We start from the raw sequence: 15,578 nt of genomic DNA on the forward strand, positions 1-15,578 counted from the left end.
TCATCACCGGAAGCTCTCATTGTATACGTTGTGGTGGTTGAGATGAGATTCTCCCTCTTCATTGTGAAGTGCTTTGACTATTTAAGTCCTATGTAAATATGATATTGTGTTGTTGCGCCAAATGTGTGGTATTGAACTCCTGGTATTGAATAGCTGTCACTTAATTGTTGAAATGGTTACATTTTAACCGCTTAAATGTCTTTTTATTGCTGTAAGTCACTTTGAATAAACACGTCAGCCAAATAAGTAAATGTAAATATACTGTACCGTAATTTCCCAACTATTAGCTGCAGCTTATACATTCATTTTGCTACATTTTGTTCAGCTATTAGGTTAATACTCGGGGCAGTAAATATGGTATCAATATGGTTTTGTTTCTTTCAACTTGCATAAAACACTGTCCTGTGGTTTATACATAATGCGGCTAATACACAGGAAATGACTATATATTGTAGAATATATTAACCGCATTAGTAGATGGCACCTCCGTGTGTGCATGCTAATCCTCCTGTTTCCGGTGTCTTCCGCCAGTCCTGCCCAGTCTGATAGACCGCTTAGGGGACGCCAAGGACCAGGTGAGGGACCAGGACCAAACTCTGCTGCTGAAGATCATGGAGCAAGCGGCCACGCCACAGGTACTGTACACTTAAACACTCACCTGATCAGTTAAACACGCCCCAGGTACACTTACACACTCACCTGTACACTTAAACACTCACCTGGAACACCTTGCACTGAATGAATGATTGAATGATTGAATGATTGAATGATTGAATGAATTGATTGATTAAGCTCTGAGCTACTGAGTTATGCTTTGAATGATTATAGTATTTATTTATCTATTTCAACTGCAGTTCTGTTAATATGTTATGTTAACATGGTAATATGTTGATATATAAGTGTTAGTAATTGTTGATATTTTATATTTTATTGTTACAGATATTGATGTTATTATTGCTATCCCAAGGCCAATTTTGGGTGTAAGCAGGATCTACCATACCAGAGAGCTCCCATTCACAGTGTTTCTTAGAGACGTTTCGAGCAGTGCGGCTCTCCCTCAGACTATTTATTCAAATAAACTCTCTGAATGGGCACTCTTTGGTGTGCGGATCATCTTTTATTCTCTACAGCTAATAACATTGACTGTTTTAAATGATAATGAGGGAATAAGTTCTGACGTCAATAGAAAGAGATGCACCGAGGAGCCTCTAATGTGGAGAACTGTGTTTTTGGGCTTATGTTCTGCAGTACGTGTGGGATCGAATGTTGGGCGGATTCAAACACAAAAACAACAGGACCAGAGAAGGAGTCTGCCTCTGCCTTATCTCCACCCTTAATTTGTAAGTGCTTCGGATGTTCAACTGGAATTTAGTAGTTATGACTTACGGTGTTGCTGTAGCAATATTAATGAATTGTTTACCCTAAAGTCTATTTATTTACATTTTCTTCTTTCAGATATGGAGCCCAAGGACTCACCCTCAGCAAAATTGTACCTCACATATGTAACCTGTTAGGAGACCCAACAAGTCAGGTAGGCACAGTGTCTGGTAGAGAATGTTCTGTTTTGGGTGTCAGCAGTTAATGTAAAATACTGAAGAGCTTAGGAGACCCCTGGTGGTAGGTGGACGTATTTCAGTTTTAGTCATTCCAACCAAAACAAACCCGGAGTCTGTCATATCTTGTGTATCAGTTGCAGCAGATAAGAGCCATTTCTTAAATCCAGTAGTTATCCTGTGTGCCTCACCCATTATCCGTTGAAGGGAAACATTGGTGAAAATATGGTTTTGATATTATGTGCATTTCAGTTAAGTTGTTCAGTAGTGACATTCATATGAATCAATGCTACGTAGACCTCAATCATAGTACACAATAGTAAGGATTAAACACAGTTGGTTCTGTTTTGAGGTCGTGACCTTTGCCCCCTGTCCCACAGGTTCGTGACGGAGCCATGAACTGCTTGGTGGAGATCTACAGACACGTGGGGGAGAGGGTGCGCATGGACCTGGGAAAGAAAGGCCTTCCCCAGTCCCGGTAGGCTGCTCCACCGCTAACACTGTTAGCTAGCACACCAATCACATAGCATAGTAAACATACCAGTACAATTTACGCTAGCAAACACACACATAGAAGTGCTAAACATTATTCGCTGACACTGTCCACTAACACTGTAAGCTAACACACTGCTCACATGCGCATAGTAAACATACCAATACTGTAATTACCCAACTATTAGCTGTTTATACATTTTCCTACATTTCTTCAGCTATGAGGGTAATACAAGGGTGCAGTTAATATGGTATTAATATGATTTGTTTTTTTTTAACTAGCATAAAACACTGTACTGCTTTTTTTACACGATGCAGCTAATACACAGGAAATTACTGTATGATGCTTATGCTAACAAAAATAAGCCTCAAAACCCCTTTAGAAGTGCTAAACATTATTCACTGCACTGCTCACATAGCAGACATACCAGTACAATGCTAACGTTCGCGCTGCCCTCTTTCACAAACTCAAAATAAACCTTTCAGTGTGTAACAGCACACACGAGGGCCTTAAACAAACTTGTAAATCCATCAGACTGGGTGATATCCGCCCTAGAGCAAACAGCACTCCGTAGCCTCAGCATGAAGAGGGATTGAGGGAGACGCTACTCTCAGATCACCTATTGCTCCGTCACTTTAGCGCTCCTTACTTCAGCGTTCCTTACTTTAGCGTTCCTTACTCTCTCGTCTTGATTGTCATTCTTTGTGTTAGCAGTAGAGTAGTCTATGTCAGTGGTTCTCAACTGTTCACAATGTGTACCACCTCAGAGAACAATTGACTCTCCAAGTACCACCATTATGACCAGCATTAAAATACAGTACGTAGGCCAATTAATTTAGATATATTTTACTTTGAACATGCTGTTTTCTCAAGAAAGATAAAAACTCGTTTAAATTGAAAAATGTTTCATTATATATATTTTTTATATCATTTAAAGTGATTATTTTGTCATCATGAAATAAAACATCTTGGAGACTCCCAGAGAACCACAACAGAGAGTCTGTACCACCAGTGGTAGCCGTACCACAGTTTGAGAACCACTGCTCTACGTCATACGTAGGACTATGCAGTTACCCACTTAAAAAGCATCACCATCTCAGTATGCCCACTTAAATAGGCAAGGATGCATATTAACATTTGAGGTCGATCACCGTATACCCACCACAGCTAACTACTACATCACAGTATATCCATTACAGCTACCTAGACTGCACCACTGCGTGTGAGTTGCGTCGGGTAAAAAGCGCCCGCTGATGGAGGAGATGTATGAAATGTGTGTCACTTCTAAAGGTCATGTATGTAATGTGGAGCTGAGGAACGCAGTGCCGTCTCGGGAAGCTAGTCCGACTGGTTGTTTTTGTAAACAAGACGGTACAGGAGTCAGTAAGTCACCAGGAGGAGCATGTGCTGAGAGCCCAAGCACAAGTTATTACATCTGCTGCTGACAAATTCCATTTCAGACTTAAAAAAAAAAGAAAACGATAGGAACGAAGGCAGCATCTGCCTAGGAGTTATACCGACAGACACACAACCTCAGTCTCCTCACACAGTCTCACACACTCGCCTTACACACTCTCACACACTCACTCACTCTCTCTTTCTCTCTCCCTCATCTCTCTGCAGCTTGAATGTAATTTTTAGCAAATTTGACGAAGTCCAAAGATCGGGGAACATGATTCTCTCCTCTGGTGAGTACTCTGACTCTTCTCCCCTCTCTCAATCTCCAGACTGGCTGTGTGTGAATGAGGTGGTGCTGAGCTGAGGTCTGAGGGGTCCTCAGTGAAGTGAGGGGCCCTGACCTGAGGTGTCCTGGTCATTGCCTGTGGTGCGACCTCTCCAAGTGTATTTTGTGTATGAATGCAAGAGCTGTATGTTTGAGCTAGGAGTTACGTGTTTTGACTGCTCTATGAAGAAACATGCTACACTACTACACTGTAAATATTACTCGACAAATTATCATGAAGGGCAGGAAAGTAGATTGTGCTTGGTCAGAGATTTATTTTCAGAATTATTCAGAAATGATATGTCCCACATCTGTGCTTCATGTTACTTGTGTAGATTAGTCTGCAGATTGAATAAAAAAAACTGTCCAAGGGTTTTGTCTGTGCCACTGTCAGTCTGCGAGCAGTAAGCCCCTACTGTAGGTACAGTAGACTACGGTGTGTGAACTGTAGGCAAGTACAGTAGGCATGATGTGGGGCTTTTAAAGTCAGTTGTCAGGTAGACATTAGTGCTCTGTGGAGCTTTTAAAGTCTGTGTTTGCCCCAGGTATGTTGTGAGCACCTGGAGAAGAGTAGGCAGAGCCATCTGTCATGTGCCCGCCCCAGGTGAGGCAGGCCCCCCCAGAGCACAGGTAGCACAGGTAGAAGGGCTCAGGTATGCGAGTTAGTTTCAGCATGCAGGGTGTGCCCGAGAAGACCCCCAAAGCTACAGCAGCTAGCAACATTCTTCCCTCTAGTCCTGCTGTGTAGTGCCTACAGTACTTGCCACCAGGGCAGAATAGTAAGCTGTGCTGCTAGCGTGCTGTGCTGCTTGTGTGCTGCTAGTGTGCTGTGCTGCTAGCGTGCTGTGCTGCTAGCGTGCTGTGCTGCTAGCGTGCTGTGCTGCTTGTGTGCTGCTAGTGTGCTGTGCTGCTAGTGTGCTGTGCTGCTAGCGTGCTGTGCTGCTTGTGTGCTGCTAGTGTGCTGTGCTGCTAGTGTGCTGTGCTGCTAGCGTGCTGTGCTGTTAGCGTGCTGCTAGTGTGCTGTGCTGTTAGCGTGCTGTGCTGCTAGCGTGCTGTGCTGCTAGCGTGCTGTGCTGCTTGTGTGCTGCTAGTGTGCTGTGCTGCTAGCGTGCTGTGCTGCTAGCGTGCTGTGCTGCTAGCGTGCTGTGCTGCTAGTGTGCTGTGCTGCTAGCGTGCTGTGCTGTTAGCATGCTGTGCTGCTAGCGTGCTGTGCTGCTAGCGTGCTGTGCTGCTAGTGGGTTATGCTGCTAAGGTGCTGCTAGTTAACTGTGCTGCTAGTGGGTAATGTGGGCTAGTGTGCTGTGCTGCTAGGGTGTTGCTATTGTGCTGTGCTGGGTTATGTGGACGAGTGTGCTGTGCTGCTAGGGTGTTGTTAGTGTGCTGTGATGCTAGGGTGCCTTGCTAGTGCCTTGCCTCACTATTAACTGGCAGAAAAGGGCTGCTGATCGGTTACCGTTGCCTGAAGAGAGGGTAATAGTTCTGCTTTGTCGTGTGTGTGTGTGTGTGTGTGTGTGTGTGTGTGTGTGTGTGTGTGTGTGTGTGTGTGTGTGTGTGTGTGTTTGTGTCCTGGTTCCAGGCAGGTTGTGATTGAGATTCAGCAGCAGGGTTCCTATGGATTTACTCGGAGGCGGGGTGTGTAGGAGGGAAGCCCCTTTACCCCTGTGTGGAGTGGGAACGCTGCCTCAAGGAGGGAGAAGGAGAGAGTGTGTGTGTGTCTGTGTCGGCCTGTGTTTGCTCTCTATGTGTGTGTGTCTGGTTCTGAAAATATTTGAGGCCTCTTTTTGGAATGTGATTGGTTGAATCGAGTACTTCAAGTCTTGAAGTATTTACGTGGGCACAAGCTGGCCCACGTCACACAGTGAGACCTAGTTGTTTGTTATCGCTGTTTCTGTTGCCCGAGCCTAGAAGATCTTTCTATGAGACACTGGAAGAGTGTGAAACAGTACACACACACAGACACACACACACAGAGACACACACAGACATACATTTTTATACCAGTGACTGGTCAAGTGTAACAGAGGAGTGTGTGTGTCTGTGTGTGTGTCTCTGTGTGTGTGGGCAAGAAGGGATTTAGCATTCAGAGCACACTCAAGTGAGAGGCTTGGACACACTCCTCCTTTTCAAGGAAATCAGGCCATGCTGTGTTTTTTCCCTCTGTGTGTGTGTGTGTGTGTGTGTGTGTGTGTGTGTGTGTGTGTGTGTGTGTGTGTGTGTGTGTGTGTGTGTGTGTGTGTGTGTGTGTGTGTGTGTGTGTGTGTGTGTGTGTGTGTGTGTGTGTGTGTGTGTGTGTGTGTGTGTGTGTGTGTGTGTGTGTGTGTGTGTGTGTGTGTGTGTGTGTGTGTGTGTGTCTCCTAGAAGTTTGACCCTACTTGGAAACTAATCTGTGCATTTGGGAGAGAGGTGTGGTGGTGGAAGCGTAGATCTACTCTGCTAAGTGAGCTTTCATTTGGAGAAGGTGTTTGTGTGTACTGGTTGGTGAAGTCATACACACACACACACACACACACACACACACACACCACAGCTTGACAGACAAAGCTAGCTTGCAATGGATATTAGCATGCAAGCTAATCTAAGAGTTATCTATTGCACCCAGGCAGTAACTTGGGGGACGTGTGTGTGTGTGTGTGTGTGTGTGTGTGTGTGTTATGTTTCCTATACCCTTGAACCTGTAAAACCCTCTAACCCTCTTGTAAAGTGGAATCAAATAAAGTATATAAAGTGTGTGTGTGTGTGTGTGTGTGTGTGTGTGTGTGTGTGTGTGTGTGTGTGTGTGTGTGTGTGTGTGTGTGTGTGTGTGTGTCCCAGCCCTAGGTTCAGCTTTAATCCCATTTTGAGTTGAAGCTAAAGTGCCGAGCGTGTTTTGTGGGTAGGCTGATCAGATGGAGATGGCTGATCAGATGGTCAGGTAATAGAGGAGCTGAGGCGAAGTATTACGGCCGGAGTTAGAGACTCGCTAGATTTATTAGGATTACGACTTTACTTATAGGAACTGTAGGTCTAAGAAGACCGTGTGACTACAGCTGATCTAGTAGAAACCGCCCCACGTTACTCACATGCACTGTGTGTGTGTGTGTGTTTATGTAGGAAAAAGGAATGCTGTGCATGCTGTTCTTCAGCTTTGGTTCTGTTTTGATGCTTTCAGTCTCTCCTCTTTTCCATCTCAGACTGGGCGTCTGGGCCATTTAAAGGGGTCCCATCACCATTTAAAGGGGTCCCATCATTATTTAAAGGGGTCCCATCACCATTCAAAGGGGTCCCATCGTCATTTAAAGGGGTCCCATCGTCGTTTAAAGCGGTCCATTGGTCTGGGCCATTTAAAGGGGTCCATTGGTCTGGGCCATTTAAAGGGGTCCATTGGTCTGGGCCATTTAAAGGGGTCCATTGGAGTGGGCGTCAGCGCTTGGTCATTTAAAGGGTCCATCGGTCTTCACGCTCCTCTCTGGCGGCTGCAGTTCCTCTGGGACCGTTCGTCAGTCTCTGTTTGGCTGATCAGAGTGTGTGTGTGTGTGTGTGTGTGTGTGTGGTGTGTGCATGTAAAACACACTCTGAGCTGTTATCGACAGGGGGCCGGTGGGGCAGTCCACACACACTAGCGGCTGTATTGAACCAGTCTGACTGGTGATTAATATGGGAACTAGGTCTCCTGCCCTTTAGCTTATCTGGAGCTCTCTTTGTCTGTCAATACTCTCGTTTCTCTTTCTATCACTCTATCTCTCTCTCTCTGTCTTTCTCTCTCTCTCCCTTTCTCTCTCTCTCCCTTTCTCCTCCCCCTCCCTCTCTCTCCCTCTCTCTCTCTCTCCCCCTCCCTCCTCTCTCTCCGTCTCCAGAGGGGACCCAGAAAGCCCTGTTTATCTCAGTCATGTGCTTGTCCTGGTGGTGAGGGACTGTGCGGCAGGAGGAGAAGCGAACGTTTTAATCCGCCCCGACCACTTGTTGCCCTTTTGCCCTTTTGCCCTCCGCTGCTCTCCTGCGTTAGTCCCAACGGCGCCACCACGTCTCTATCAATCAACAGCGCGTTTTTCAGAGCCAGTTTTTTCATTGGTTTGGGGTTATTTATGAGAGTGATGGTGACTTTGGATGTGATTGATATCAGTGTGTGTGTGTGTGTGTGTGTGTGTCTTGTTTCAGAGAGTTCTGTGCAGTTAGTGTACCCCTCAGAAAAGACTGATTATCCCCTCCACGCCTCCCCTCTTCATCTCTCACTCTAACACTCTCTTTTTTTCTCTCTCTCTTCTCTCTCCATCTCTTCTCCCTCTCTCCTCTCTCCCTCCGTCTCCCTCTTCACTCTCTTCTGCCCTCCCCCCTCTCTGTCTTCTCTCATTATCCCTCTTTCTCTCTCTGGACAAAAGAGTCGGGAGTTCGATAATCTCTTGCTGTCAGCAGTGTTTTTTCCCCCTACCACTCTTTCGGAGGGATAACAAGACAGAAAGGCAATACCACTGCCCACACACACACACACACACACACACACACACACACACACACACACACACACACAGACTTCAAAGAGGCTACTTTCAGCCCCCAACAGCACCTGAATACCAAACACCCAGAAAAGTGGAAACTCCCTCCATCCTGGAGCCCCAGCTGGGATTTAGAGGAGAGGGAGATAGAGAAAGATAGAGAGAGATAGAGAGAGAGCGGCAGGGTGGGAGAAAGAATGATAGAGTTGGGGGGGGGGAGGTAGAGAGAGTGTGAGAGAGAGAGGGTGGGAGAAAGAATGATGGGGAGAGAGAGAGAGCGGCAGGGTGGGAGAAGGAATGATGGAGAGAGAAAGAGAGTGAAAGAGTGGTAGAGAGAGTTAGTGAGTGAGAGGGAGAGAGTGAAAGAGAGTGAGATAAGAGGAGGAGTGGCAGAGTGTGAGATGGAAAAGAGTGAGAGGAAGAAATGAGCCCAAAAGAAAAGGCTGCAAACGAGAAGAGTGATGCCGAGCAGGAGAGGAGTGCAGCAGGACTAGGGACTTTTATTTTGGAGACCGGTGCCGTCAGGTTGGTCACAAGACCCGTCGAAGAGGAGGAGGGAAACGAGAGAGCGAGAGAGAGAGAGAGAGAGAGAGAAGTGTGAAGAGAGGGAGATAGAGAGCAAGACTTGAGCCACTTCTTCTCTTCTCTTCTGTCTCTGCTGCGCGCCTGACACCATGACGACAGGTGAAGGTATGAGAGAGGAGCACCTTTTGATGCGTATGACGTGTGGTTTCACTAATGTCGTGTAATTAGCACACCTGTAAAGGCTTGTGTGTGTTTGGGGGAGCTGAAGTGGTCAGGACAAGAATGACCTGTGCTTGAAGCCTGTAAGCTGTGACCAACTGAAGTGTGGCAGACTGTCTGAAATCTGTTTTATTGGCTATTTCTGCAAGCCCCATCCAGACCTGTGTGAGTGTGTGTGTCGGTGTGTGTGTGTGTGTGTGTGTGTGTGTGTGTCGGTCGAACAGGTGTCCCATTTATAGACAGACGAGGGGCGTCTCAATGTCAGGTGTAGAGGGGGCTTTCTAATAGGCTGGTGTGTGTGTGTGTGTGTGTGTGTACGCTGGTGTATTTTGGTTCTCTGTGTCGCGGTGCGTTTCTTGTGTAAGGGGATGTTCTCGATGCCTGGGCTCCTCGTGACTGTCCAGTTCAGGGCAGCCCCTGCCCTCTGGCACGGCACAGGGATGCAGCTCGGACGAAGAAAAAAAAACAACTCCACCAGGGTTTGGACTGGACTTGAGCTCAGCTCCAAGTTTCGTTCTGTAATTTACAGGGATCCAGTCTCTTTTTGCAGCAATTTCACACTTTTCAAAAAGGCACTGTTTGTGCTTGCATTGAACGATGCCTTTACGTCAGTTTCAGCTGCGGCTTTGTGTGGACCACTTGTGCTGATGTAATCCCTTTGACCAGAAACTGTCCCAGTGCAAAATAATGAAGTTATTGTAATTCTCCGCTGTTATATAACCGCTCCCATAGCTGCTGATGTTTTGTTTATTTATGTGAGACACGTCAAATCTCCTCTTAAATAATGTTTAAGTGTGCTGGAGCACGTAGCTGGTGCTTATGGAGGGTTTAGCAGAACCCAGGAGAACTATGTTGTGGTTACAGGTACTGTGTTAACCCCTCATGGTGTCCTGTGTGTGTATCGTGTTGTGAAACTGTTCTTGTAACGCGTGTGTTGTCCCATTTCATGCTGTCCTGTTCCGTGGCTTTCTGGAACGTTCTGCGTTGGAAACGCATTGGAATACTGTTGTGGGGGTAGCGTGTGATTGTGCTTCCATGGCGATGCCATATCACGGATTGTGTTAAAGCTAGGGTGGCATGGGGGGAGTGAGTGTGCTGTGCCCGTGTTAAAGCTAGGGTGGCATGGGGTGAGTGTGTGGCACTCGTCCCCAGAACTGAGCCCCTGGCTTCCTCCCCAGTGCCGCCTGAGAAGGTCACAGCGTTCCATGCCAACTGGGGGTTGGGGGGTGGTGAGGGGGGCACTGAATGCGGTCTTTGTTGTGCCCGCCCCCCATACCCATTTCTTTTCAGTGCCCACTGTGGCATCTGAATAGACCCCTCCTCTTCTCTCCTCCTTTCCTCTCTTCTCTCCTCTCTCTCTCCTCTCTCTCTCTTCGCTCTTTCGCTCCACACCACTCCTCTCTCTCTCTACGCTCTCTCCTCTTCTCTCTCCTCTCTCTTCTCTCTTTTGCTCCACTCCGCTCCTCTGTTCGCCTCTCGCTTGCCCATGTGAGGTGCCCGCTGCCCAGCTCAGGGCCAGGGCAGTGCCAGCAGGAGGGCGCTGGCATCGGGGAGGGGTAAAGGTGGCCTCATGCGCCAATGCCACGGCCAGCCTCTGATTTCACCGGGCACGCTCGCCCAGCCTGATGCCATGGAAGCAGACCTTTAAAAACGTTTAAATGTCCCAACTGGAAGAGAGGGGGAGAGGGAGAGGTAGGGGGGGGCAATGAGAGAGGGAGAGAAAAAAAAGAAAAGAGGAGAGAAAATGAAAGAAGGACAGAATGGGTAGACACTTTTAAAATCCCCTTAACATGCCCTGTAGGTTCACAGGCCGTCACACACACACACACACACACACACACACACACACACACACACACACACACACACACGCACACACAGAGAGATGATGATGATGGATTTCCCCCAGCAGGGTGGCTCAGTACAGACAGGTTGATCTGCAGGTGCCCTCTTCTGTGCCCAGTACATTGGCACAGTGGCAATGCCAGGCTCCGTGGAGGCCCTCCTGCTGGATTAATTAAGGTGCCAGGCTGGGTGGAAGTGGGTATGGGTCTGTTCTCTCTTTGTATTCAGCCCATACACACACACACACGCAGACACACACACAGACACACACACACACGCAAACATGCACACACACAGAGACGCACACACATACTGTACACGCACACATGCACATAGTCACACTCACTTAAATAGGAGTTTCAGCTTTTATTGTCACAGTGGTCTCGCTCCACTGCGCTTTTGAGTGCATAGTTTCGTCCTCATCTTTATTTCAGTGTGTGTGAACGCTCGTTTGCACGCACTCTGAATGTGAGCTCTTGTCAACCCAGTTTCCCTGCCTGCCTAGCCTGCCCGTGGGGACCCGAGAGAGAGAGAGGCGTTCTCACCAGGCTTTCCATTTGAGCTCCATTTCCCTGCACCTCCTCCTCCCCCTGCTGAGATCTAGAACTAGAACTAGAACCAGAACCAGACCCAGACCCAGAACCGCTCTAGTTTCCACGTCTCATGATGTCTGTGCAAATGACAACGCGAACGCCATCACGATGTGAACGAGCGGAGTAGGATATTGATGAGATGACTGTGATGTTAGTTAGTGAGATGACAGATACACACACACTCTCTCACACCCCCCCCCCCCCTTCCTCCACTACGACGCACCGCATCCCACCAACAGGTACACACACACACACACACACACACAACCGTGAGGGTATTGTGAGGAGTTAGTTCCCCTGTGGTGTAGCCCTGCTCTGGTCCACGTGAGGCCAGTGGGGTGGTGCTGTGCTGTGGGGTGGGTTGGCCGGGCCGGTGAAACCAGAACCCAGCGGGCGGCTCCGCGGGTCGGCCTCGGCGCTGAAAGGAGATCTCCGCCGACGCCTCTCTCTGCCGGGTCGGGTTTCAGGTTCCCAGATCCGTCTCAGGGGGAGCTGACGCCGCCCCTGCTGCAGTGTGTGCACACACACACTCACACAAACACACACAGGTACACACACTCGTGATTCACCTCAGAAATGTAAACACGACACTTAAGGTCAAATATGCCATAAAACGTAAAGATTTTGCTGTAGAACTGCAAGCTTGAGATTTCAGATTTAAGATGAAATGTGCCATAAATACTCCAGATTTCACTCCATAAACGTAAAGAGCGGAGAGATTTCATATCAGTAATAGCACATGCTAGCATTTGATTTATGTGCGTTGGTTATGGCTGAGAAGCCTGTGTGTGGGAGCTCTTCTTTATTACTGCGCAGGAGACGGCTCAGTCACGAGGCCCAGGGTCTGCTCAGGCTGGGAGGGAATTGTTTACATCCCTTTAGGTCCCCATAGGTGTCTTGGGGATTGCCTGTCCAGAAAGGGCAGGGAAGATGAATGACGTGTTGGGGAGCTTCAGGGCCCTTGTGAATTATAGGTGAACAGCTAGGACACAAACACTCTATCTTTTTGTCTCTCTCTCTCTCTCTCACTCACACACACACACAAACACACACACACACACACACACACATTGTTGCTGTGTCGCAGGAGGTCAGGAGTGAGGGATGAGACCGTGCTAGAGAAAGTCTTGGGGAGGACTGCTGTCGATGCTGTTTTAATCTGATTAAAAACTGCACTTTGGGAAGTTGAAGCTGAGAAGTCGCTTTTCGCCTGGTGGAGGATGTGCCCATTTTGCATCATTATCTGTCATCTATCTCATTATTTTGCCCTTGGTGTGAGTCGGATGAGGTGCACACAAGTAGGACATTTGCATTCCTGTATGCTAAAGGCCCTGCGCATCAAATAGTGTGGAGTTTGGCAATATTACAAAGTGCACACATTTAATTAACAAAACATTTTCATACTGTTTTCTTTTCGTCAGACTCTTGAAATGTAAGACACTGAGTCGGCATATTGCGTGTGTGTTTTGTTGTGAATACGATCTGCTGTGTCAGAGGAACCATTGGCCTTAGCCGTAAGGCCAGCACTCCAGTTCTTAGTCATGATGGCACTGCACAGATGAAACAAGACCCAAACACTCCTGTGTGTGTGTGTGTGTGTGTGTGTGTGTGAGAGAGAGAGTGGGTGGGTGGGTGGGTCTGTTGGGTGACCTTCTCTTGGTGTGTTTTGTGATCCGAAGGGAGCTGAGGAATGCTGTTTATGCTATTAAAGCTGGGCCCAGGGGTATTACACACATACACACACCACACACCACACACACAAAACGCCCTGACTAAGACATGCACATACTCATGTATTGTATGTAAGGCCATCGATTGTCTTACACACACACACACACACGGACGCACACACACACACACACGGACGCACTGAGATGCTGGCACTCTTGACCCCATACATCTTACATAAATGGAGCCTGGTCCCAACAGATCACGGTACCTCTATCTACTTCTGATGGCAGTCTGCACAATCTGTGCCTTCTCTGCAATGACGACAACTTCCTCTCATCTTACACACACACACACACACACACACACACACACACACACACACACACACACACACACACACACTCATCTTACCGCCTCACCCACATGTCCTATTTCACTGTATTCAGTCCAGTTGAGCTGTGCTGGATTTAGTTTGTGCTTGTTTTGTGCGTAAGTAAGTGGGAGGCCAAATCAGCTTGTGATTGAGCGCGGGTCAGCAGAGCTCTCAGCGTTTCTGCCCCCCCCCCCCTTTTGTTCCTGCCTGGACGTCTTTTCAGGCAAACCTGCCCGTGCTGTTTAAGGACTAGGAGTCAGAGCCCTGCGTAATTCAATACGCTGCACTTTTTTCCTCTGTTTGAATTGCATTTGAGATGGAAAAACAGAGCAAGTGGACACCCACAGCCGTGTGTGTGTGTGTGTGTGTGTGTGTGTGTGTGTGTGTGTGTGTGTGTGTGTGTGTGTGTGTGTGTGTGTGTGTGTGTGTGTGTGTGTGTGTGTGTGTGTGTGTGTGTGTGTGTGTGTGTGTGTGTGGGGTGGGGGGTGTGTGTGCAACCTGAGGTTTAGCTGTCTGTCTGTATGTGTGTGTTTGTAACCTGAGGTTTAGGTGTGTGTGTGTAACCTGTGTTTTAGGTCTGCAGAGATTTCTCGTTCATCTGACTTTGTTGTTGAGTTAGTGTTGTCTGAGGGAGGTCCTGGGGCCTAAGCCCAGCTCTCTTCAGCTCATTAGACAGTTTGCAGTGGAAGGATGGTTGAAACGGTAGACCTCTCCTGGTGTGAGATTGTTTTTCTTGGTCCCTGTCTTCAACCCTTAAGCTGATCAGAGGAAATGACCCAAAAGAGAGCTACAACCCCCATCAGCCCTTTCACCTCTCCAACACAAGCGTCAAAGTTCTTAATTGAATTACATTTTTCAGAATGTATTTTTTGTCCTTGTGTGTCTCCATGTGCTTCTATGTAATGCTTGTGTGTGTGTGTGTGTGTGTGTGTGTGTGTGTGTGTGTGTGTGTGTTTCTGTTTATGTGACTGGACAAGATGTTTCCCCATACTCCTTCACACTCCATAACACAGTATTAGAGAAGGAGCTATTAACGATCTGCATTCCAGACTTAATAGGCGCTTTCCTTTGTCCAACGTGGAGGGAAAAGCCTTTTTGAGTTTTCCACCAATTTCCAGAATTAGGGTCTGAGGGATCAGATGTCTACTTAGATTAGAAAGCCAAAGCTGTTTGAGCACAGCCAGGTAGGCAAGGCTGGGATTGAGCTGGAGTGTTTATTTAGGGCTTAGAGTTGCATGTATTTGATAAGATTTAGTGTTAAATTGGGTTATTGTAGTAGTGACAAGTTGTATGTTTGTTCATTGATAAGGCATCAGGAGAGCAGTTATCTGGGCTCTTTGTCAACTAACAAGTGGTGCTGATGCTATTGATTATCATACAGCTGAGTAACGTGTGTGTGTGTGTGTGTGTGTGAAAAAAAGAGTGATGCCATATTTACAGAAACACAAAACAGGTCTTTCATTTGACACAAAGCTAAAGATGGAATGTTTTGCATCGTCATGTATTGATCCCTGAGAGAGACTGACATCAGCGTGACCTTTAGCTGTAGCAGGCACTGCTGAATCATGTTTAGTCTCTGCCTTTGTGTGGGTCGGCAGCGCACACTGCCCCCAAGTGGACAAAAGGTACATTGAGCCCCGTCTCCTCCCATATCAATGTGAGGATGTAATTAAATCTGCAGATGTGAAGAAGTGCGTAGGCTTTTAATCAGTCTACAGATAGGACTGACACAGTGCACATTGCACAGATGTGTTTTGAATGTTGGCTTGTGCTTTAAGCCATTCATTTAGGGGTTATTTTCGCTGATATTCGTCCCAATACTTGAGATTTAATGTGTGTGTTGTCACATAGCAACAAGGCACATAGAACACAGATAGTGCTATTGGCTTGTGGTTTAAGCTGGTAATGAAGGGGTTCTTTTCTGGAATACTCTGAGCACTGATCTGGGCTCAGATGTGATCTCCAGGATGAGAGTGTACAGTATGTGCTGTGTAGTGGGAGGTAGAGATGTAGAGTTATAGTGGCTGTAGTCCCTAATGCCAACCAACCACCCACCCTGTCCTTTATGATGGCTTTCATTCATCCTTATCTCTCTCTCTCTCTCTGTCTGTCTC

At 47.4% G+C, this 15,578-nt stretch overlaps 1 protein-coding gene across 1 annotated transcript in view; it reads left to right on the top strand.

Moving 5' to 3' along the window:
• Nucleotides 1-15,578, top strand: part of LOC134071683 (CLIP-associating protein 1-B-like) — an 82,016-nt gene that overhangs the window by 17,204 nt on the left and 49,234 nt on the right. Inside the window, exons 3-7 of the mRNA XM_062528499.1 lie at nt 532-635; nt 1,249-1,340; nt 1,456-1,531; nt 1,934-2,031; nt 3,670-3,734. Of these exons, the coding sequence (XP_062384483.1) occupies nt 532-635; nt 1,249-1,340; nt 1,456-1,531; nt 1,934-2,031; nt 3,670-3,734 (435 nt within the window). The remainder of the gene's footprint in view (nt 1-531; nt 636-1,248; nt 1,341-1,455; nt 1,532-1,933; nt 2,032-3,669; nt 3,735-15,578) is intronic.

Source organism: Sardina pilchardus, chromosome 23 (genome assembly GCF_963854185.1).
Source record: "Sardina pilchardus chromosome 23, fSarPil1.1, whole genome shotgun sequence".
NCBI classification, from domain to species: Eukaryota; Metazoa; Chordata; class Actinopteri; order Clupeiformes; family Clupeidae; genus Sardina; species Sardina pilchardus.